General features: G+C 41.5%; 1 protein-coding gene across 7 annotated transcripts in view; it reads left to right on the top strand.

Moving 5' to 3' along the window:
• Positions 1-4699: 4699 nt before the first annotated feature.
• MED12L (mediator complex subunit 12L) overlaps positions 4700-25980 on the top strand; it is a 205302-nt gene continuing 184021 nt past the window's right edge. For all 7 annotated transcript variants that reach the window (XR_013542948.1, XM_072996076.2, XM_078389115.1 and 4 more), the window contains exon 1: positions 4700-5466. Coding sequence is in view for 6 of the 7 variants with exons in the window: in XM_072996076.2 (XP_072852177.2) it covers positions 5368-5466 (99 nt within the window). In the remaining variant the exon portion in view is untranslated. The remainder of the gene's footprint in view (positions 5467-25980) is intronic.

Genomic DNA, 25980 nt, shown 5'->3' with positions numbered 1-25980 from the left:
GGATAAGTTTCTAAAAAAATAATTTAAAAGCATATTAAAAGGATGAAAAAAGTCTAGCATCCCTCATTAAACGTCCTTCTTTGGGAGGCGGCAGTTGACGAATGCCTGCCTGAACAGACGATTCTTTGTTTACCAGCTGAAGGACAAGAGAGAGGCAGCCAACCTGACCTCCCTTGGAAGAGGAGTTCCACAGCCTGGGACTAGATGCTGAAAAAGCCCTCCTTTATGTCCTCATCAGGCCTCCCTTTAAGGGTGACAAAGCCAAAAGAAAGATTTCCATCCTAGACCTTGAAGACACTGGGGACTCTTGAGTGGAGGAAAAGTGGTATGTTTCATCTAAAGAAAGAAAGAAACAAATGGTTAAGGACAGCTAAAGCTGACCCAGTATGCTAAATCTGTCAGAAATATAGATGATGCACTTGTTGCCTGTATATACAGACTCTCAGTGAACATCTGGCCTATTAACAGCCTCTTCTTCGGATGGGATTCAGTTGTATCTTCAGCTAAATGTGTAGAAGCACTTTATGGCAGCAGAACTGGTAATTCTAAGGTCGACCCTTAAGCATAGTTGAAAAACAACTCACTAATGTTTAACTGTAAAATAAATAATGGCATATTATTTGCTCTTAAAATACCATGGGATTGGAATATATATAGCTCTTCGTCTATTCTGAACTTGTCTTAGCTGCAGCTGTCATGTTGAATTCATATAATATTTCTTTAGATCATAGTTGCATTGAAAGGGAGCAAGACTTTCCAAAATGCTTAGATCTCAGATCTTCAGATTTCTGGCAGAATTTATTTATTTATTTATTTATTTATTTATTTATTTATTTATTTATTTATTTATTTATTTATTTATTTATTTACTTATATCTCGCCTATCTAGTCACTTAAGACCAGTCTAGGCAGTCATGTAGTAAACAATTTAGGAAAAAAAATACACCATATTCAATATCTTTAAAGTCCTTTAGAGTGTTTTTGTTTTCATTTTTTTTGCATTGGAATTAGTATATATAGATATGCTGTTATATGTAATACCTACTTGAAGGAAACACAATAGGACCCCAATAAATGTATGAGCACTCCAAATAAGCACAAAAATAATTAAACAGCTCTGTGAGGTATTCTGTGCTGTATTCTAAACTCTTTGCAGATACATGCCCTAGTTACATCTCTGTTGGATTACTGTAACACGCTCTATGTGGAGTTCCCTTTAGAAAGTGCTTTGAAACTCTGGTGTGTCTAAAATGCAGCAGCCAGATTGCTAACTGGGGCTGGTTACAGGGAATCTATAACTCCCCAGTTACAACAACTCCACTGGGTACTGATCCATTTCCAGGCACAATTCAAAGTGCTGGTTGTAGCGAACAGTACTGCCTTCACCTGTCCGTCACAGTAGAACAGTGAATAAGGAGCCAATGAGTGGACAGAAGGCGGAGCCAAGGGGGGAGAGGGATGGATATAAAGACGGGTATGGAGTCTGAGGGAGATTCTGGTAGAGAGAGACTGTGTGAAACTTAAAAGTGAACTAAGAGTGAGTTAGAGATCTGAAAGAATGATGAATAGAATGGAGAGTTAAAAGAGGTACAAAGTTATATCAGATGTGATTCAAATATAAGTGATTGGCAGCCTGTGATTATCTACTGAATAGTATTCATATATTAACTTCCCTAATCTAATAAATGACTTGAGTTTTAAAAACACTCATGTCTCCATGATTAAATGGTATTAAAGCAGTAATACCTGGTGGCAGCAAAGAAGGAAGAAGAGCAAGAACCTCATGAAGGCCTGGGGCATAGGGGCTTCAGAGGACATCACCACACTGGTTTTAACCTATAAACCCCAAATGGCTTGAGGTCCAAGCTACCTTAAATACTGCATCTCCCTCTGTGAGCCTGCCCAGGTATTAAGAAAGGGAGGCCTTTCTTTCAGTCCCACCCCCTTCAGGAACAGCAGAGGGGAGGGCCCTCTCTGTTGCAGCTCCCAGACTTTGGAACTCCCTCCCACTGGAAGCCAGGCTGGCCCCATCTTTGTTGTCCTTTCAGAGCCAGGCAAAGACCTTTCTGTTCAAGCAGGCTTTTCCTAAATGACTGGTGGTCTGAGAGGGGTTTTAAATGAACTGTTGTGCTCTGTTGTTTTAAATGTATTTTAATATTGATCTTAATTACCATTTTAATATAATACTTGTTTAAATCTCTTAAAATATTTGTATACTTACTGTTTTTAGGTTTTAAATACTATGTTAATGATGTAAGCCACCTTGGGTCCTTTGAGGAAGAAAGGTGGGATTGAAATATTGTAAATAAATAAATAAATGGACTTCATGTACTCTTCTCAGATAATCCGACATGAAAAGCCTAGCAGAGGGCTTGGTTAAGCACAGAGCTTGTACCACTTATGGTGCTGTTGAATGTGAGCTATTTCCCAGTGATCATATGATGTATGGACAATAAAAACTCCAGCTCTATCTCAATCAGTGTCACTTTAAGGGAAATTGATCCTGATAGAGTGACCTTTTCTTGTGCAATCAGACATACACTTCTGTCACTGTGCGATCGCACCCTGAGTCACACTACAATTAGTATAAAGATATATCAGAACTCAGATGCCTGGACATGCAATCTGTCTCTCTGTCCTACCAGGGCTGACCAAAGGAATTTTGCTGAGTGAGGTCAGCGATAGCTATTGTATTTGAGGTCAGTCAAATTCTTTTAACTTCTGAAGCCCAAGCACCTCTCTTCAGTCCTGGCAGTAAAAATACAAATGAAAGAACCAGAAAGAACCATATCTCTTCATGAAAGTCAAAATGTGCTGCCTGAGGTAGTCAACAGACCCACTCCAGGTAATTGTAGGGCTGGCTCTGAATGAATGCCACTTTCTACCTATCCTTCTGACCCTCTGCTGAGCCCTCTTTGGCCTATATTCAATGGTGTCATTCCACTAGACAAAAGAATCCACCACTTGTGGAAACCCCTCTTTGAATGGCTGTGCAAATGTCACATATAGCTGTATTCCTGAAGGCTTTCACGGCCGGGATCTAATGGTTGTTGTGGGTTTTTCGGGCTCTTTGGCCGTGTTCTGAAGGTTGTTCTTCCTAACGTTTTGCCAGTCTCTGTGGCCGGCATCTTCAGAAGACAGCACAGAGACTGGCGAAATGTTGGGAAAAACAACCTTCAGAACACGGCCAAAGAGCCCGAAAAACCCACAACAACCATTAGATCCCGGCCGTGAAAGCCTTCGTGAATAAACATATGTAGTTCTTTCTTCTTCATTTCTATGAAGCTGTTATTTACCTAAAGTTTCATACTCCAGCAACTAATATTGATAAGCATAACTTGAGAATCCCATTCCTGATTTAAAAAGCCATTGCCACTTTTTCTATTACCTGTATTCCTCACCTGGCCATTACTGTCACCATCATCAGGTTAAATATACTGTAGAAAGCATAGTATTGTATTCATACTTACTAGCCAATGCCACCTGTTGACCTCCCCTCCCCCCAGTTTAATAATGGATGCAACCTGTAGAAACCACATGAAGAAAGCTGTACAAGAAAAATTTCCCCATTAATTTCCTTAAAAGTTAGATTATGGTAGGATTTACTCCATTGCGAGTGAAGAGTATACATGTGTCTGTTTTGCTATACTGTACAAACAAAATATCAAGCAATAATTAAGAGCCTGAATGAATAAGATAAATGTTTTGGCCATTTAAAGTTATTTGCTCTAGATGAGAGATTATTACAAGTAAGTGGCTACAGTGTATCCTTAGTGGTTCTTACTGTATATCTGTGCTTTTATCCTTATGTCTGTCTATATTATATTTAATAGGATTAAATAGCTATATGGGCAACATGGTTTCTGTAGTAGCCTTTGTAATAATCTGCATGTAATCCTAATAACTTTATTGGGCATATCTAGCCAAATGCTAACTTGATGTGACCATTTGGGGGATTAAGGATTTACTAGCTACCCTACTAATGTAAATAATGACATATTTAATAATAGGCAAATGCCCTTTGCCACTAATCATGGATATGTATCCAAACACCCCCTAAATATTGTCACAGATAAGAAAAACAGGAATAAATCAATAATAACCTGTTTCTTGGACCACTTTTCCAAAAGTAGACTCTCTATATAAAACAATATACAGTAATAATATGTTTAGTACTAATTGACAAGAGTGTAGTACCTGTCACTTCATTATTTGTAAATTAAAAGATATACATTTCAGTAATCAAATTAAACAGAAGTCAAAAGTAGCCATGTTGGGGGAAGAAAGGTCCAAAAATCCTATTAAGGATTACCCAAGTGTCATAAAATAATTCCCAGGAGTTCTCAAAAACATTTCATCTGGTTAAACTATGACCACCAAAATACATGAGGCACGAAGCGTGCTTTAGGGTTGTGGGCCAGATTTTTGTTTTGCCAGTCTTTTTTATTGTTATTTACTATCTGCTTTCTGGTCGATAAAAAATACAGTATACTACTTTCTAGGGAGAAATGCTAAAGGGCCTTGAAGGTTTAAACAACATGGGTAACTTACCTTTTAAGTATGTTTTAGCAAACGTGTACTGTTTCTAGAAGCGGCTTCACAAGTGTTGTCCCAACACTCTTCCAGTGTGAAAAGAGAAACAAGTGTCATCTATTTTGCACACGATCAGATGGTCATAGTTCCTCTCTGGACTGATATGGATTTCAAGGTTCTGAAGGAGTGCACAGTAATTTCTTTTTGTGGTTTAGTGACTCTAGAACTTAACATTATCAGATGGATCATCTTAATGCCTGATAAGATGGCACCACTGGCATCCTCTCTCTCTCTCTGTGTGAATATCATTTTGTACCATTTTGAATCTCAGTGGTGACTTAAAACCCTCAGTGCTGTGTATCACGGAGTAGTGGTGCTGAGGGTGTCTTTGTCAAGGAAACTGCATCCTTGATGGGGAAAAAAAAACCTTTGCACTGATATTTGGCCAAGTCTGATGGAGCTGAACCTTGCAACAGAAGTGGGGGAGGAAGGAAGAGCACCATGATGTTCCTTGCTGGCTAGGTGGGGGTGTTCTTTTCTTCCCCCCCCCCCAGGACACCAAATAAGATTTGATTGCCGTTCCCCCCCACCCCCCATTCTTTTAGCGGGCACTTCAGCGGGGGTGGCATGAGTCTCTGTGGGTGGGTTGGGTTGCATTTCTCAGCCGCCCAGCCTCTCTCCGCCCCCCCCCCCACAAAATCTCTTTCCCCTGAAGGAAAAGAGCCAGACCCAGAGGGGGAGTCTGTCTGCCAGCCAAGTGCTGCTCCCTGGTGCTCACAGGCTGCTCCATCTCCAACTCTCTCTCATTCATTTCGCCGGCTAACATGAGAGATCATGGCCGCCTTCGGGCTCCTCAGCTATGAGCAGAGACCTCTCAAGCGGTCCCGCTTGGGTCCGCCCGACGTCTACCCGCAAGACCCGAAGCAGAAGGAGGTAAGGGGACCCGCGCTTTCGCCCCCGCGCCTGGCGCGCACCTGGCCAGGGGCAGAAGTTTGCTCGGCCGCTACCTCAGGAAGGGGGGAGGGGGGGAGACAGCCTAGGTGGGCTGAGAGAACCGGGAACGGTGGGGCGGGAGGGGGGAGAAAAGCCCCTAACAGCCCCCCAAACGGAGCTGGTCTCTAGGCTCTGTTAAGACTCGGAGGCATTTCTGTAGCCTTTGACGGCGGGGTGATGGTGCTGCGCTCTGCGCGCGTTATGTGGGCCTGACGCACTCCCGGCTTCGGCTGGTGGCTCCCCGCCCCCTCTCCCATGCGCCCTGCTTCTCTCCCTCCGTGCATCCCCCCTGAAACTTTTGAAAAATGTCGGCTTGCAGAGGCGGAGAATGCCGGGGGTGGGTGGGTGGGAAAGAGAAGAGAAGTCCGCCTCTCTTTCTCAGCCCTGACTCGCCTTCAACACGCTGAGGTAAAAGCTGCCGGCAGCCAATGGTGGCTATTTGCCCTTTGAGACCTATATGAATAAGGACACCCTTCCCCCAACATGGGGAAAGTGGTTTATGGTCTTCCTTCCCTTCCCTTCTGACGGGGACCTTCTAAATTATACATTCTGACAGCAGGTATTGCCCCTGGACTAATGACTTGTCAGTAAAGCTGCAGCTACTTTGCTTTTTTAAAAACAACTGCACAGCCCACATTAGATGACTTTAAGGCACTTGCTTTTCCGCATTTGTTTTTGTAACTAGCAGCACTCAGTAGTAACCATGACATTATCTAGGCATGGTGCTGTGCAATTAAACTAGTAATTGTTGGAGGGGGGGGGAGGGAGCTTATTATAATGCTTCACCTGAAATTTGTCAAGGGATTTGTTTGTTTCCTTTTAACCCACCTGCTACCCAGTTGCATGAATATCCCCCCTCCCAACACCACCAAAGACTAAAGTTACACATTACCCATAAACTGTGTTTTAAGGGATAACTTTCACACGTCAGAGCTTTTGTATAGGAGATAGCAGGGGTAGGTTCCTTCTCTGCAAGAATAGTTTCCAACCATGTCCTCATATGTTTAAGCCCTTTCCTATAGAGATTCACTACTCCAAGGTTTGCCAGAAATGCATAATGTTTTGCTTGATATCTCTGGAGTTGCACCACTCCATATAGTATGTTCTTGGTAAATGTTATTGCACGGATGTGAAGCTACTCTGTTATTGTTATTACTATTGCTATGTCATGTGTCCATGTCACCTCACAGAGGACTGGTTTGATTCCTGCTGCAATTCCTGAGAGAAATTATAGAGGAAGAGGGGGCAAGTGGAAGGAGTAAATGGAGGAATAATATATTACCATGGTTATCCTGTTGCAGAAAAGGGCACAAATTGAATCAGGATCTGAATATCTAGTTGAATGCAGCAGAGGGACAAAGATTTCTGCCTCCACATTTTTTTTTCACTAGTAAAAAAAAAGAAAAGAAAAAAAAAGAGAGAGAGATTTCAAACTTTGCCCTAAATTATACTGCTAACGTGGTCAAAAGCATGGCATGATAGAGAGGGGATTTTTGTATGGGAGTACTGTGACCTCTAATTACCTCAAGGTGGCATACATGGCTCTTCTCCCACTTTTTTCTCCTAACAGTCCTGTGACACGGGCCAAGCTAAGGTCACTCTGTGAATTTCTTGGCTCACTGGGAACTTGAACCTGGGTCACCCAAGCCCAGTGCTTTGATCTTTGGATCATAAAGTGCCTTGTACAATAAGTAAAGAGGCTTACAAAGTGTTAAAACTTTGGACCAAGTAAAGTTTCAAATTCTTTTGCAGTGAGGCTCAGTTTATGTTAACTCTTGTTATCAGTTTCCACTTTTGATGCTCTGTAAGAAAATTGTGGTTCTTGCAATGTTCTGTTCGCCTGGCGTGCCTGGCGAGCTCTGGTCCATGGGGTCACGAAGAGTCGGGCATGACTAAACGACTAGACGGTGGCAGCAATGTTCTGATTATGTCTTGAGCTAGTAACCCAAATTTCACTTCTTTTAGCGAGACCAGCCAGGAAGTGCCTTCATGAAGGGACTTACTGTCTTTTTACACTTTATTTCAAAACATACTGGAGACAAATTCTTGAAGATTTTTTTTAAAAAAATTCTTTTTATAGTGTCTAATATTAAAGCCTGCCATATGGAATACTAAAAAAAGGTTGAACAGCACTATCTTCAAATGTTAATCAACTTTAACTGCTACACTTTATTTGGAAGTACTCTTCAGTGTACAAAATGGATACATATTGTATATTTCAGACACATAGGAATGTAAGCAAATCAGTCTGTTGTTTGTCACCATTATTTTTAGCACCGACCCTAAGAGCGAAAATGCTGATATACTAGATTGGATAGAGTTTAATGGGCTTGGTGTTAGGAACATAACCGGTATCAGAATTTAGCATTGATTCCCAGCCCAGGCCCATATTTTACTGCTTACACAGATCTCTTCTGCAACCCTGAGGCTCCTCTCTTCTCTTGGTGATCAGAAACTGGGTGACATCAAGATAGCCATCTCTGTCAAGATTCCTAAGATCCCTGCTCATGGAGGTTTCAAAGTCTCTTGTGGTTCTCCTTGACCTTCTTTCTGTGGTTTGAAGACATTCTAGAACAATATTGTGCCAAGATTAGGAGGCAGGAATGTTAAAAAGAAAGAAAAGAAAAGGAGATAAAGCTATAGTATCTTAAAGCCTAACAGATTTGTTTTATTGTGAGCTTTTATGGATCAAAATCCACTTCCTTGGACACATAGCAGAAGTGGATCTTGATCCATAAAAGCTCACACAGAAACAAATACGTTATTCTTTAAAGTGTCACAATATTTTGTTGTTAGCAGTTTTCCCTTCTGCCCCTGCGCCCCTGTAATTTTATCTATATGCTGAGACAGGCATATAAGAATACAGTATCTGTTTATTTGTCTGTTATCAGTTACTGCCTTTCCTCCGATGTTTTCAAGGTGGTAGACACAATGCCCTGTTGAGACAGGCCATGTTGAGTGAGAATAACTGGCCCAGAGTCACCCAGTTGGATTCATGGGTGAAGGGGGGCTGGAATCTACATTGGCATAATCCAACATTCTAACCCTTGAAATATAAAGAAGATGTTCGCAGAGTCCTTCAGTTGTGCTAATATATCAGATTTTAGTATGTACAAGAGTTTATGCTTTGTAACTGGAACAATCAAAACGGTTGCTTTCTCATCTTGCAGAGTCTCCTGGAAGAAAAAAAAAATATTGTATCACTCTTCCTAATTTGTTGAATAGGTATTTTATTTATGTTATTGATTTGTTAGAACAAGATTGTGTATGTACATATGTACAGTATATCACAGAAGTGAGTACACCCCCTCACATTTCATAAATATTTTAGTATATCTTTTCATGTGACAAAACACTGAAGAAATGACACTTGGCTACAATGTAAAGCAGTTAGTATACAGCTTGTATAACAGTGTAAATGTGCTGTCCCCTCAAAATAATACAACACGGAGCCATTAACGTCTAAACCACTGGCAACAAAAGTGAGTACACCTCTAAGTGACAATGTCCAAATTGGGCCTAAGTAGCCGTTTTCCCTCCCTGGTGTCATGAGACCCGTTAATGTCACAAGCCCCAGGTGTGAAGGGGGAGCAGGTGTTATCACTCTCACTCTCACAGACTGGTCACCGGAAGTTCCACATGGCATCTCATGGTAATGAACAATCTGAGAATCTGAAAAAACAAATTGTTGCTCTACATAAAGATTCAATGGGTATACAGTAACACGTGACTTAACTGCTGGATTCAGCCATGATTTCTTTTTAAAAAAATTAAAACAGGATTGCAGAAACAGCTGATGTCCCAAGAAAACGAATCATATCTGAAATCCTATACAATAGAATTTTAGCCTGTGGCTTGTCTAAAAAAGTAACTTTTCCAAATTCTGGTTTGAGACAAGAATCATTGAATAACGAAGCTGGAAGAGGCCTATAAGGCCATCAAGCCTGACTCCCTTTTCAATGCAGGAGTATGAAAAAGTAGTTGCATTTACTCAGCGGATAGTTACAGTATATCACAGAAGTGAGTACACCCCCTGATAGTTCATAAATATTTTAGTATATCTTTTCATGTGACAACACTGAAGAAATGACACTTGGCTACAATGTAAAGCAGTGAGTATACAGCTTGTATAACAGTTTCGGCAGGCCTTCCCCTCAGCCAATCCCTGACTTTCCCTTTCTTACCTTTTCTAGTGTCTGTCCCATTTGTCTAAAGTTCTCCCCTTATTTAAAACTGTTTTTATTTACATTGTCATATTATTTGCCACATAGAGCTATAGAAATGTGAATGCTGGGGGTTGGATTTGTTTCTTTTCACCCTTTCCCTTTTCTTTCTGGCTTTCATATCCAATCTTTCTTGTGTTAATATATGCATATTAAACCCTTGACCAGCCATTTCTGAGGTGAGTTCTCATGGCTGGGGAGGAAGATGTTTACCCAATAGATATTGATTGGCATATACAGTAAATGCCTACAGGTGACCCCTGGATGAACATTCAGTTTGAAGATACAGTATGTGAAATCTAAATACAAGGCACATAAACAGAAAACAAAAGAGTCCTATCTGTCAGGCAGAAGACAGTGATTTTGGCATTTCCCCATACAAATAGTGGCTTTGATGCAGACAGAATGGCTGCGCTGTGGTCAAGTGGGATACCAACATTATACTAACATTACTGTATACCACAATAATAAACAATAATAAACAAAATTATTATCTTTTCACAAACTGAAATAAACAAGCAAATGTACTTCTGAGTGTCCAAGGTTATATAGGTCATCTTCTTGCTCAGGAATGTGAGATAATTAATGGCTTTAATATGACAGCAAGAATAAAAATGGTCCATTTCCTTAAGAATGAGGGCACAGATGTGTTACTGTTTAAAATGCGCTTTATAGGTGTACCCTTATGTAATAGTAGTCCTGACCAGTTGTGATGAATTAATCTGTTTGAATTGGGAACTGTTAGCTCTAACGGCATTAGAATCTGTGTAGGCCTCAACCAGCAAAGTATGAAAACCTTTCTGTGAAAACTAGACCTGAACTGGATCAATATCTGAAATCAATTGAACACAGGTTGAGAGTAAGAACTGAAGATGCGCATAAAGTAACATGGGTATAAGGCTGCCCATTACACTGTTGTCTTTTTAGCTTAACCTTATCCAGCTGGGAACAGCTCTCCCAAGTCTTCCCTGTCCTGCTGCTTAAGTTCCTATAAATAGAAATATTGGAGACTGAATGTAGGATATTTCACTGGAACACATGAGATATATTGTTGAACAGCAGTGCCCCAGAGGTGGGACACCTAATTCATGTTCTAATTCAAATATATCTCTAGCAACTGAAATAATATTCTAAGAGTGTTAAATTGTGGTCAGGGATTGCTAATGGGGTGATGATAGTATGTAAAAAACAAAATACCTTCCCCTCCAATAAATACATTTAAAAAATCCCAGCATTTAGCTAGAGTTGCTACAGGAGACATGCTGAATACAAAGGTCCTGCTTTGGGTATTAAGATTTTCTTGCTCTGTATTTTCCATCTGATGTGGTAAATCAGTGCTGCGCGATATTATACCAGAATCACTTTATGAGACAACTGGCTGTAATCCTACTCACTTACTAATGAAGAGTAGAGTTTTCTTCTGAGTAAGCATGCATTGGATCGGAAGAATGCTGAAGAGTTGGAACACAAGTGATTTCTACTTAGTGGTCAGCATATTGTGCTATACAGTGGTGCCCCGCTTGATGACGATAATCCATTCCAGGAAAATCACTGTTAATTGAAATCGTCATCAAGTGAAAACAAACACTGGAATGCATTCAAAACTGGTCAATGTGTTCCAATGGGGAAATACCTCATCGTCCAGCCAAGATTGCCCATAGAGAACCGCTGATCAGCTGTTAAAAATTGCTGTCTTCTGAAGCAGGGGTCCGAAAAGCAGCCATTTTGAGAAGGGAGGGAAGCCATTTTGCGGAACTGGAAAAATTATCGTATAGCAAACAAACGGTTCACAAAGCAGGCTCCTAATCGATGTAATGTGGAAAAACCCCATTGGAACTATCGTTTTGCAATCGCAATAGCGATTGCAAAAATGTCATTGTTAAGCGATTTCGACGTCATGCAGGGTAAGTGTCTAGCGGGGCACCACTGTACAATTGCACTCATTTCACACGCTAGCAAGGTTATGCTCAAAATCCTACATGGTAGACTTAAGCAGTATGCGGACCGAGAACTCCCAGAAGTCCAAGCTGGATTTCGAAGGAGCAGAGGAACTAGAGACCAAATTGCTAACATGCATTGGATTATGCAGAAAGCCAGAGAGTTCCAGAAAAACATCTACTTCTGCTTCATTGACTATGCAAAAGCTTTTTTCTGTGTGGACCACAGCAAACTATGGCAAGTTCTTAAAGAAATGGGTGCCTGACCACCTTATCTACCTCCTGAGAAATCTATATGTGGGACAGGAAGCAATAGTTAGAACTGGACATGGAACAACTGATTGGTTCAAAACTGGAAAAGGAGTACAACAACGCTGTATATTGTCTCCCTACTTATTTAACTTATATGCAGAATACATCATGCGAACGGTTGGACTGGAGGAATCCCAAACTGGAATTAAGATTGCCGGAAGAAACAGCGACAACCTCAGATATGCAGATGATACCACTCTGATGGCAGAAAGTGAGGAGGAATTAAATAATCTTTTAATGAGGGTGAAAGAGGAGAGCACGAAAAATGGTCTGAAGCTGAACATTAAAAAAACTAGGATTGTGGCCACTGGTCCCATCACCTCCTGGCAAACAGAAGGGGAAGATGTGGAGGCAGTGACAGATTTTACTTTCTTGGGCTCCATGACCACTGCAGATGGAGACCACAGCCAGAAAATTAAAAGACACCTGCTTCTTGGGAGGAAAGTGATGATAAACCTAGATAGCATCTTAAAAAGCAGAGACATCAGCTTGCCGACAAAGGTCCGCATAGTCAAAGCTATGGTTTTTCCGGTAACGATGTATGGAAGTGAGAGCTGGACCATAAAGAAGACTGACTGCCAAAGAATTGATGCTTTCGAATTGTGGTGCTTGAGAGTCCCCCGGACTGCAAGGAGAACAAACCTATCCATTCTAAAGGAAATCAACCCTGAGTGCTCACTGGAAGGACAGATTCTGAAGCTGAGGCTCCAATACTTTGGCCATCTGATGAGAAGAGAAGACTCCCTGGAAAAGACCCTGATGCTGGGGAAGTGTGAAGGCAAGAGGAGAAGGGGACAACAGAGGATGAGATGATTGGACAGTGTCACTGAAGCTACCAACATGAATTTGACCAAACTCCGGGAGGCAGTGGAAGACAGGAGGGCCTGGCGTTCTCTGGTCCATGGGGTCACAAAGAGTTGGACACGACTTAACGACTAAGCAACAACATATTGTGCTAAGTATGTTAATTTTTTCTCCACTCACTCCATATGAAAATCAAGGGGAGAAAGAAACTCTTTCTAACTTCTCTCTCTGCAAAAATGAATATGATTCAGCACACAACATGCCAATGTTCTTACATGCAGCAGTGCATAGAGACTATGCTGCTGTCCAGAAGCTTTGTTGTACTATGCCACTGGAGTAATACAGAATGGAGGGGATAAAAACCCATTATTTTAGCCTTTCTTTTAAATTAGGGCAACTTAAAATATGTCATTGCAGACATCTTTTGGACTGAAAGATCCTGTATGGTGAAAAAATAACCCAGAACTCAGCATTGAGAATGGCTACTATAGGTGTAAAAGACCTGTAAAGTTTTGTTAATACCATTTGGAAACTTGAGTGGCAACAAGGAAAAGAAAAAGAAACATTGCCTTTTTTTTTGCCTGAGAGGCCTCTCACTTATCAGCTACTTTCCCAGAATTATTCAGAGAGGCCTGCAGTCTGTGGTGTGTGCTGTCATGTAATTGCAACTCTCTGATGATGGGATCATGTAAACAAAATACTACAGATTGCATAGGCAGTTGGAAGCTAGCCACGGGGAGTCGTCCCTTTGCCACCTCCTTTTTGGAGCACACACTGTTTCCAGTCAGGTTTGCCAGCAGTTTAATTATGCTTCTGTTCAGAACTGTTAGGACTCAATGTTAGAGCAAGGAAAAATATCTCCAAAAGGTGTTGGTGAAGGTTGTTTATTTGCTATCTTGTAAGGTGGCCATGAGAAACTCCCTGGACACAAGCCTGAAAAGGTAGTCCTACCAGCAAACATTTTCCTTTTTCCCCTTTTCTTTTTTTAAATACCTTAGTTATAAAGGCACAGAAAGCTGGGGTCCTAATAGTCATATCACACCATGTAACCTTGAAACTTAAGCAGACAAGAAGCACTACTTGAACTATCCACTCTCCACCTTACTTCTTTATCTCTCTCTTTTTTGTCACTACATGCAGTATATAGATTTTCAAAGTGGCAATCAGTTACTGGTAGCATCACAGAAAAGGCTATTAACTCCTACATAACCATGATTATTGTTAGGTGTATGAGACTAGCTTCAGAGCTTACATTTAATTTCAAATGTAATGTTTTCTATTCCCTGATTTGAAGATTAAGAGCATTCTGCAAGCAGTGCCACCTCCTTTACTCTCTTCTTCAATCTCCCCTGCTTTCCATAGCCTTCCGTGGCCATACTTTTAAATTACATTTGCATCATGGGATCAAAGTGGACATAAGAGAGAACCAAGATTGCTCTGAAACAAATTTGAAATGGGTTTATAACTCATGGTTTCAAATGGAATCTTTCTCAACATAGCTAACTCCTCTGATGCATGTGTGATCTTAAACTATGGCTGCTGAAAACCATGGAAGAAAGTGGGGAAGGCAAGCAGGAGAGGGGAGAATGTTGCATTTGAAACCAGTCTCTGTTCCCAAAGCTTGCTTGACAGAATAACCTTCCCTTATCATCAGCAGTAGAGTGTTTCAAAATAGATTGGAAGGATTGTAGCTTGAAGCTATGTATGAATGCAATGATGCACTTTTCTCTTTTCCTGATGGATATACTGTTGTTGTACGAGGTTCTTCTTAAATGCCAGTGTAGCCTTGCTTCTCTCTATGTTCAAGAATATTGGTTTAAATTCTTTGATAGAATCACATTGTGTCCTCTGGGAAGGAGCTGGAAACACTGTAGTGTTCTGGGTCAAGGCTCTGTGCTATCCTAATCGCGTTTCACCATAGGTAAACAAAAAAATTCCAAGCTGAAAGGGAAATACAATGTTACTATTATTTTTTTTAAAAAAGCAATGAAGAATCTAAAAAGTTATAACTTTTTAGCACTTTGGATGTTGATTCTAAATCTACAACTGATTTCCTTTGGAAAGCTATACAGAGCAAAAGGAAGCCATTTATAGAGGAACCAGCAAGTTTCTGAAAAGGGTGAAAGTCCTGGACCATACCATGTCATTGGACTGCAAAATGTATGAAACAAACTAGGCTGTAGCTTTTATGCATATTTCAGTGGCCTTTGATTTTGGGGTGTGTGAGTGGAACAAATTGCCACTTACCCATACCAACATTTGACTCTTGATTCTAATAATAGATCTTGTACAAACATGGCTTATACTTAATGTCAAGGGGTTAGGCATAGAATTTAGTATCATTCTTAGTTTTGTTTGACTTGTGTATAGATTCAAGACAGCCTTTTTTGAAGAGTTTCCAAGTCTCATTTTACTCAATTTTTATTTGAAGTTGCTGTTAATTCTATATGCCGGTGATACGAGCACTCGTTTCATTTACACACTTGACAATAGTTTAAAAGAAGTTTTTTAATTGCTGCCAGGAAAGACATACAGTATTGTGATGAATGTATGCAAGAACTACAGCTCTCGTCTTTCTAAAAAAGTCATCCTCTCCATAAGTGGTCTTTCGATGGCTTGGACAGTAGACATATAATGGGGTAGTGAGACTATCTTGAAGGGGTGTCTTGTTACCCCCATTAGCTAACCTTTGAGTCAGGGCGGAGAATCCAAAATTTCACTAGCCTCATGGGTAAGAATGCAACAGTCCACAAATTAGTACAGGAAAGTGACTAACATGAAGAACTGGACAGAGTAAACAGTGGGCAAAATCCTATTGAGTCCTTTTGAGGAGAAATGCGGGGTAAAATATTTTATCATTTCACATTCCAAGGCTCCTTTGGGCACACTCTTGTCCTGTGAGGAAGCCTTTGGGAACCTCAGGATGTGGGGTTGGTAAGCTTTTAGTAGTCAAAAATCACAGCTGGGTTGCTGCATATTGGGATTGGGACCACTGGCAGCAATCTGGCAGTGATGTTTGACTATTAAAAGTAGTCAGAATGATTCAACCGTTTCTAACTTTTTTTTTGACTTAGAATTCAGTTTTAGCTTAATGATTTTAAAATGTGTGCCTTCTCCTAAAATGTATGTTTTTATTCTAAAATGCATATTAAAGATATCATGTGGAAATGAGACACACTAAGCTGATTAAGCAAAACACAAGAGAAACTGACATGGATAAAAATGCACTACCTACTTTTCGGTATACAGTACTCTTGAAGAGATTTACAGGCTGGAAACAAAAAAAATATTAGTATCATATACAGTACACTTGTTTAGTGTACTGTATATATATATACAGTACACTAAACAGTACAGTACACTGTACTGTATATATATATACATATATACATATATAGTGTTTAGTGTACTATATATATATATATATATAGTCTCCTTCATGGATTGCTGCCTTGTCGTGGCGAAGGGGCTTGAGTAACTCAGAGAAGCTATGGGCTATGCCGTGCAGGGACACCCAAGACGGACAGGACATAGTGGAGAGTTCCGACTAAACGCAATCCACCTGGAGTAGGAAATGGCAAGCCACTCCAGTATCTTTGCCAAGAACGCCCCATGATCAGAAACAAAAGGCTAAAAGATATGACGCTGGAAGATGGGCCCCTCAGGTCGGAAGGCGTCCAACATGCTACTGAGGAAGAGTGGAGGACAAGTACAAGTAGCTCCAGAGCTAATGAAGTGGTTGGGCCAAAGCCGAAAGGACGCTCAGCTGTGGACGTGCCTGGAAGTGAAAGGAAAATCCAATGCTGCAAAGAAGAATACTGCATAGGAACCTGGAATGTAAGATCTATGAACGTTGGGAAGCTGGAGGTGGTCAAACAGGAGATGGCAAGAATAAACATCGACATCCTGGGCATCAGTGAACTAAAATGGACAGGAATGGGCGAATTCAGCTCAGATGATTATCATATCTACTATTGTGGGCAAGAATCCCGTAGAAGGAATGGAGTAGCCCTCATAGTCAACAAAAGAGTGGGAAAAGCTGTAATGGGATACAATCTCAAAAATGATAGAATGATGTCAATACGAATCCAAGGCAGACCATTCAACATCACAATAATCCAAGTTTATGCACCAACCAGCATTGCTGAGGAGACTGAAATTGAACAATTCTATGAAGATTTACAACACCTTCTAGAACTGACACCAAAGAAAGATGTTCTTCTCATTCTAGGGGACTGGAATGCTAAAGTAGGGAGCCAAGAGATAAAAGGAACAACAGGGAAGTTTGGCCTTGGAGTTCAGAACGAAGCAGGACAAAGGCTAATAGAGTTTTGTCAAGAGAATAAGCTGGTCATCACAAACACTCTTTTCCAACAACACAAGAGGCGACTCTATACATGGAAATCACCAGATGGGCAATATCGAAATCAGATTGATTATATTCTCTGCAGCCAAAGATGGAGAAGCTCTATACAGTCAGCAAAAACAAGACCTGGAGCTGACTGCGGTTCTGATCATCAGCTTCTCATAGCAAAATTCAAGCTTAGACTGAAGAGATTAGGAAAAACCACTGGGCCACTCAGGTATAATCTAAACCAAATCCCTTATGAATACACAGTGGAAGTAAAGAACAGATTTAAGGAACTAGATTTGGTGGACAGAGTGCCTGAAGAACTTTGGATAGAGGCTCGTAACATTGTCCAGGAGGCAGCAACGAAAACCATCCCAAAGAAAAGGAAATGCAAGAAAGCAAAGTGGCTGTCCAACGAGGCCTTAGAAATAGCAGAGAGGAGAAGGGAAGCAAAATGCAAGGGAGATAGGGAAAGTTACAGAAACTTGAATGCAGACTTCCAAAGAATAGCAAGGAGAGACAAGAGGGCCTTCTTAAATGAACAATGCAAAGAAATAGAGGAAGATAACAGAAAAGGAAAGACCAGAGATCTGTTCAGGAAAATTGGAGATATTAGAGGAACATTTTGCGCAAAGATGAACATGATAAAAGACAAAAATGGGAAGGACCTAACAGAAGCAGAAGACGTCAAGACGAGGTGGCAAGAATACACAGAGGAATTATATCAGAAAGATTTGGATATCCCGGACAACCCAGACAATGTAGTTGCTGACCTTGAGCCAGACATCCTGGAGAGCGAAGTCAAGTGGGCCTTAGAAAGCCTGGCTAACAACAAGGCCAGTGGAGGTGATGGCATTCCAGTTGAACTATTTAAAATCTTGAAAGATGATGCTGTTAATGTGCTACATTCAATATGCCAGCAAGTTTGGAAAACTCAACAGTGGCCAGAGGATTGGAAAAGATCAGTCTACATCCCAATCCCAAAGAAAGGCAGTGCCAAAGAATGCTCCAACTACCGTACAATTGCACTCATTTCACACGCTAGCAAGGTTATGCTCAAAATCCTACAAGGTAGGCTTCAGCAGTATGTGGACCGAGAACTCCCAGAAGTACAAGCTGGATTCCGAAGAGGCAGAGGAACTCGAGACCAAATTGCTAACTTGCGCTGGATTATGGAGAAAGCCAGAGAGTTCCAGAAAAATATCTACTTCTGCTTCATTGACTATGCGAAAGCCTTTGACTGTGTGGACCACAGCAAACTATGGCAAGTTCTTAAAGAAATGGGAGTGCCTGACCACTTTATCTGTCTCCTGAGAAACCTATATGTGGGACAGGAAGCAACAGTTAGAACTGGTCATGGAACAACTGAGTGGTTCAAAATTGGGAAAGGAGTACGGCAAGGCTGTATATTGTCCCCCAGCTTATTTAACTTATATGCAGAATACATCATGCGGAAGGCTGGACTGGAAGAAACCCAAGCCGGAATTAAGATTGCCGGAAGAAATATCAACAACCTCCGATATGCAGATGATACCACTCTGATGGCAGAAAGTGAGGAGGAATTAAAGAACCTTGTAATGAGAGTGAAAGAGGAGAGTGCAAAAAACGGTCTGAAACTCAACATCAAAAAAACTAAGATCATGGCCACTGGTCCCATCACCTCCTGGGAAATAGAAGGGGAAGATATGGAGGCAGTGTCAAATTTTATCTTCCTGGGCTCCATGATCACTGCAGATGGAGACAGCAGCCCTGAAATTAAAAGGCGCCTTCTTCTTGGGAGGAAAGCGATGACAAATCTTGACAGCATCTCGAAAAGCAGAGACATCACCTTGCCAACAAAAGTCCGAATAGTCAAAGCTATGGTTTTTCCTGTCGTGATGTATGGAAGTGAGAGCTGGACCATAAAGAAAGCAGACCGCCGAAGAATTGATGCCTTTGAATTGTGGTGCTGGAGGAGGCTCTTGAGAATCCCCTGGACTGCAAGGAGAACAAACCTATCAGTTCTAAAGGAAATCAACCCTGAATGCTCACTTGAAGGACAGATCCTGAAGCTGAGGCTCCAGTACTCTGGCCATCTCATGAGAAGAAAAGAGTCCTTGGAAAAAACCTTGATGTTAGGAAGGTGTGATGGCAAGAGGAGAAGGGGACGACCGAGGATGAGATGGCTGGACAGTGTCTGCGAAGCAACCAACATGAACCTGACACAACTCCGGGAGGCAGTAGAAGACAGGAGGGCCTGGCGTGCTCTGGTCCATGGGGTCACGAAGAGTCGGACACGACTAAACGACTAAACACACACACACACACTTGTTTAAGCAATTGGTCTAGCTTGAACGTGTCTGTATGGTCATTTGGTAGATGAATTGAGATGTATTTGTGATGTAATCTGGCTTATTGTGGTATTTTATTGAATAATCTTCAGCTTTTATGACCTGCTAGGTACATATCCTGCTAAGGAAATTTATTGCTAGACGTTACTGTAACACTTTACAATGATCTTCTTGTTTTCATGAAATATATCTTGTGATGACCGAGGATTTTTGGCAAATAAATGAATTGATATAATAGTATACAGGATGTGCTGTGCGTATTCTTAAAAACTATGGTGTGTGGGCTGTTCAGTGAGACACTGGGGTCCTATTGCTACATGGATTGGGGAAGATGAAATGACTATTCAAATTTTTGTACAGAATATCTATTACACCATGGAGAAAATTGAATACAGTATTTTTCAGTTGCACTTCTATATAACGTCAGGTTCTTTTTGAAGTAACACTTGAATTTTCCAAAGAGCAGTGGTAAACTTCAGAGTATGCATGGCAGTGGAAATAGAAAAGGCACATTTTATTAATATTTAGAGCCAGTGTGGTTCAAATCCATAGAAATTCACTGGGAGTGGCCATGGTAAACCTCTCCTTGAACATCTCATGTATTTTGAAACCCCTTTTCTGGTTGCTGTAATTCAGAATTGATGTGACAGCACATAATGACAAATTTTATCAATGACTATGTGTGAGCCTGCCTGACAGCTTGGTCTATCTTCTGAGGCTTTGTGGTGTGCCGTCAAGTGTCTTCTGACATGTGATGACCATAATAGGCTCTTTAAGGTATGTAAGATGTTCAAGGAATGGTTTTACCATTGCCACCCCCTCCCATTGAGTTTCCATGGCCATGTGGGGATCTGAGTCCTAGTCTAGCAGTCTGCCTACTACTGTACACCACACTGGCTCTGATATAAGCTGACAAATGAAGGAAGGAGAACCAAGAAGCAGACTGAGAAGGCATCTTACCAATAAGCAGGTATTATCTGGTAAGGTAAATCTAGGGACAGTATTCAGCAGTGCTCTAGGGCCCAAATCTCATCAAATTCAAGCAGCAGCCAGGCAGGTGAAGAGCCAAGATAAGTACAATCCAAGATCAGATACCAGTAGTTCAGTTACAACAAGAGGCAAGACAAAGCAGGGACAGCTAGCAAGACCTGGCACTCTGCAAGGAATTGTTTCTAGCAATCATGTTTTTGTAGAATTTAGACTTATAGTTTTGAGCTACAGTATCTAGGCTTCCCCCAGAGCTTAGCAAGAAGCATTTTTCTTTTGGAAGAGGGATTGCATTGATGTAACAAGTCCACTTTATAATTTTATCCCAGCTCACAAGTGCTGCCCTTGACATGTCATAGGTTTATAAACAAAAATGCAGTTGATGAAACACATATGAAACTTAAAGTTTTCTGTAGTTCAATTAACTGAATGTGATGTTTATGTAAATGTCTTGCTTGTCAGTTAATTTCTTTCTATGACAGGGTGCTTGTTAACTCTGGATCATCTTGCATACTGGGGAGGGGTCAGGAAACTTAAACCTTAAAAGTGGATGCAATATATTTTCGTTTTTTAGCATGGGTGTAGGTTTTAGCTTTACTTTAATGTTCAAAGAATGCTTGATTGTAGATCTTACTCTGTGCACTTTCAGGACTTGAGTGATACTATGAATTTTTTAGCAGAAACTATGGCTTCTATCAAAATTCACTCAAATTGTTCAGTCACTCTCCTTTTTATACACAGTGGGATAAGACTGGCTGGCACTTATTCTTCTAATGCTAAACCAAATTAGAAACAAAGTAGCCTTTGGTTTCATGAGTAGAAATGAAATTCAGAGTTAAATATCTCCTTTATTGAATCACTAAATAATTACAAAGCATAAAGAACTTTTGAGTCCTTCAATATTCTTTTTTAGGCTTAGACACCATAGAATTTGGGGGACTGCAAAACAAAGAAAAAAGAAGAAGAAAAGGATTGAAAAGAGAGTGTTAAACTTCTTGTTCCTTACCAATCTTCTACATTTTGCCCCATCTAAGCTGGAAAAGAGTTCCGGAGAACTCATAAACTCACCATGTGTGCAATATTTTAGAGGTAAAGATATTACTCAACTCTGAATGCTAATGCAGGGGTTGGGAACTTTATGGTGTTGGGAAATTTCCTTGGCGCCCTAGCTAGCCCTGGATGGCTGCACTCTTACTCTACTGTTATTGCAGTTTTTGCCATAATGGTGTGGAGGAGTTTCAGAGTGTCGTTTTCCACTATCTATCACTTGTGATGATGGAAGTTGTAGTTCAAAAGTATTTGGGCTTACAAATGTATGTGAAAATGACCTTAGCAAATGCAACATAAGTTAATGCCTGCATGTCTTTGATAGTGGTGGGGAAAATATCTCATAAACATAATAGATATCTTAGTTAGGCATCCTTCAGTCTCAAAAGACTATGGTAACGTGCTCTGTATGGGGGACTTGGTGCAGCGTCTAGTGTGGCTGAGTTCGATCTAGGACTACTCTATTTGGTACTTTGTCTTGCCAGGTGATACAAAAAAGGCATAGGAGACAACACATGTGGAACGTGTTCAGCTTCCTCTCCTGCCGTGCACAAAGGATCCAGGACTCACTGCAGTACAGGAGTGTACTCAGGACACAGGCTCTATAGACCTGGTTCTTGGTATATGGTGTCAGCTTCTTATTGAGCCATACTTTCTTTGTGAGTCTAGAGAACATGGTAGCTGCTTTGCTGCTTTTCCACTGCCTCCCGTAGTTGTGTCAATTTCATGTTGGTTGCTTTTCAGACAGCGTCCAGCCATCTCATCCTCTGTCGTCCCCTTCTCCTCTTGCCTTCACACTTTCCTAACATCAAGGTCTTTTCCAAGGAGTCTTCTCTTCTCATGAGATGGCCAAAATACTGGAGCCTCAGCTTCAGGATCAGTCCTTCCAGTGAGCACTCAGGGTTGATTTCCTTTAGAATTGATAGGTTTGTTCTCCTTGCAGTCCAGGGGACTCTCAAGAGCTCCTCCGGAGTCACAATTCAAAGGCATCAATTCTTCGGCGGTCTGCTTTCTTTATAGCCCGGCTCTCACTTCCATACATCACGACAGGAAAAACCATAGCTTTGACTATTCGGACTTTTGTTGGCAAGCTGATGTCTCTGCTTTTTAAGATGCTGACAAGAAGCAGGCGTCTTTTAATTTCGTGGCTGCTGTCTCCATCTGCAGTGATGGAGAACAAGAAAATAAAATCTGTCACTGCCTCCATATCTTCCCCGACAATTTCCCAGGAGGTGATGGGACCAGTGGCCATGATCTTAGTTTTTTTGATGTTGAGTTTCAGGCTGTTTTATGCACTCTCCTGTTTCACCCTCATTACAAGGTTCTTTAATTCCTCCTCACTTTCTGCCATCAGAGTGGTATCATCTGCATATTGGAGGTTGTTGATATTTCTTCCGGCAATCTTAATTCCGGTTTGGGATTCCTCCAGTCCAGCCTTCTGCATGATGTATTCTGCATATAAGTTAAATAAGCCGGGGGACAATATACAGCTTTGTCGTACTTCTTTCCCAGTTTGGAACCAATCCGTTGTTCCATATCCAGTTCTAACTGTTGCTTCCTGTCCCACATATAGGTTTCTCAGGAGATAGACAAGGTGGTCAGGCACTCCCATTTCTTTAAGGACTTGCCATAGTTTGCTGTGGTCCACACAGTGAAAGGCTTTTGCATAGTCAATGAAGCAGAAGTCGATGTTTTTCTGGAACTCTTTGGCTTTCTCCATAATCCAGTGCATGTTAGCAATTTGGTCTCTAGTTCCTCTGCCCCTTCGGAATCCAGCTTGTACTTCTAGGAGTTCTCGGTCCACATACTGCTGAAGCCTACCTTGTAGGATTTTGAGCATAACCTTGATAGTGTGTGAAATGAGTGCAATTGTACGGTAGTTGGAGCATTCTTTGGCACTGCCTTTCTTTGGGATTGGGATGTAGACTGATCTTTTCCAATCCTCTGGCCACTGTTGGGTTTTCCAAACTTGCTGGCATATTGAATGTAGCACCTTAACAGCATCATCTTTTAAGATTTTAAATACTTCCACTGGAATGCCATCACCTCCACTGGCCTTGTTGTTAGACAAGCTTTCTAAGGCTTGTCTAACAACAAGCCAAGGTACACAAAGTCATAAACAACCTCCAATTCTTGTGTGGAGATGGTAATAGAGGGAGGTGAGTCCACGCCCTGGCCCATGTCTTGTGTTTTCTTCAGGCTGATTGTTAGTTCAAAGTCTTGGCAGGCCTTGCTAAAATGACTTATGAGTTGTTGGAGGTCTTCAGCAGAGTGGGCAACAGTGGCTGCATTGTTGGCAAAGAGGAAGTCCTGCATGCATTTCAGCTGGACTTTGGTCTTTGCTGTCAGTGTAGAGAGATTAAAGAGCTTTCCATCTGATCTAGTCTGGAGATAGACACCTTCTGTTGCAGTTCCAAAGGCATGCTTCAGTATGATAGCAAAAAAGATCCCAAACAGGGTCGGCACAAGGACACAGCTCTGTTCACTCTGCTTCAGATGTCAAAGGGATCTGATGTTGAGCCATCAAAAACTAGAGTGCCCTTCATTCCCTCATGAAAGGACCTGATGATGTTAAGGAGCCAAGGTGGAGATCCAATTTTGGGAAGTTTTTTAAAAAGGCCCTCCCTGCTAACCAAATCAAAGGCCTTTGTGAGATTTATGAAGGCCACAAAGAGTGGCTGTTGTTGTTCCCTACATTTCTCCTGCAACTGTCTGAGGGAGAATGCCATGTCAGTGGTGGATCTATTAGCTCAAAATCCATATTGTGATTCTGGAGAGACTCTGTCTGCAAGCACCTGGGGTCTCTTCAGTACAACACGGGCAAGCAGCTTCCCTACAATGCTGAGAAGAGAGATGCCACGGTAGTTATTGCGGTCGCCATGGTAGTTATTGAAGTCACCCTTTGTTCTTATACAGTGTGATGATGTTTGCATTCTTCATGTCCTGTGCTACTCCACCTTCCCTCCAGCAAAGATGAAAGACTTCATACATTTTGGTGGTGATGATCTCTTTACAGCACTTCAGCACTTCAACAGGCATGTTATCTGTTGCAGGTGCCTTGCTGGAGGCGAGGGAATCAACTTTCTGCTAAAGTTGGTTCACTGTCCAACTCTTCCAAGACAGACAGGCACTCAATGTTTTTTAATGCTTCTTCGGTTACTACATTCTCTCTGGAATATAGTTCAGAGTAGTGCTGCACCCAGCGGTCCATATGCTGTGCTCGGTCCTGGATGATCACGCCTGTAGCAGACTTCAAGGGAGCAGATTTCTTCTGTATTGGACCTAAACCCTGCTTGATACTGTCATACATTCCTTTGATCTTACCTGTGTCCACTGCTATCTGTATCTGAGAGCAGAGCTGAAGCCAATAATCATTGGAACATCTCCTGGCAGCCTGTTGGACAGCTCGCCTGCAAGTTGTACTCACTAGGACAGGTTTTGTATGCTGCTAGAGCTCTCCTCTTTTCCTTGATGGCTGGCACCAACTCCTCTGAATGGGCTTTGAACCAGTCTTTTTGGTCTTCTTGCCAAATGTGGACAAGGCAGTGTTATAAACAGTGTTTTTGAAATGTTCCCATCATTCAGCTGCATTTGCATCAGACGGGCCGGGAAGGGTTTCCTCAAGCGCTTGGGCAAATTCCTCCATCTTTTTGGATCACGAGTCTTGCTGATGTCTATATGTGGTCTTCCTTTTTCATGTGATACAATCTCTTTCTTCGCAGTTTTACTCTACTAGACACCAGGGAGTGATCTGTATCACAATCAGTACTCTGGTAACTGTGTGTGATTGTAATGCTAGGAAGGATATAGTATCTAGTAAGGATCAAATCAAGCTGATGCCAATGCTTGGATCTTAGATGTCTCCAGGAAACTCTGCGTTGAAGCTTTGTATTAAAGAACGTGTTGCTGACACAAAGACCATAATAGCAAAACTCCAGCAAGCTTTGGCCATTTTGTTCATCTTCCCAATCCAAAATGGCCTAGGCAAGTGGGCCAAGAATTGTGATCAGCACCAACTCTAGCGTTAAAGTCTCAGAGAATGAACAGTGATTCTCTCTCAGGGACTTTTTTGATAGTAGCTGCCAGATCATTGTAGAATTTGTCTTTAACTTCTGTTGTGGACGATAGTATTGGTGCATATGCACTAATGAGGGTGACCGGTCCCGCTGATGAGTGGAGCTGCAGAGACAGGATTCTTTCAATCTCCACAGTAGGTGGTACAATGGATCTCAGCAGAGCATTTCTGACTGCAAAGCCAACACCATATTCCCTGGTCTCAATCAATGGTTTTCCCTGCCAGAAGAATGAGAAGGGTTTTCCCCCCTTACATATCCCAAGTCTGGCAATCTCATCTCTTGCAGGGCAACAATGTCCATCTGTGGTCTACTCAGTTTGATGTTGATGACAGCTGTCTTGCGCACATAGTCTATTTCTTGCAGGTCGTCAGAAAAGCCGTCGTCAGA

This window comes from Pogona vitticeps, chromosome 3, assembly GCF_051106095.1.
Source record: "Pogona vitticeps strain Pit_001003342236 chromosome 3, PviZW2.1, whole genome shotgun sequence".
NCBI classification, from domain to species: Eukaryota; Metazoa; Chordata; class Lepidosauria; order Squamata; family Agamidae; genus Pogona; species Pogona vitticeps.
Note: the sequence above shows the minus strand (reverse complement) of the source record. Positions and strands in the feature narration are given on the sequence as shown.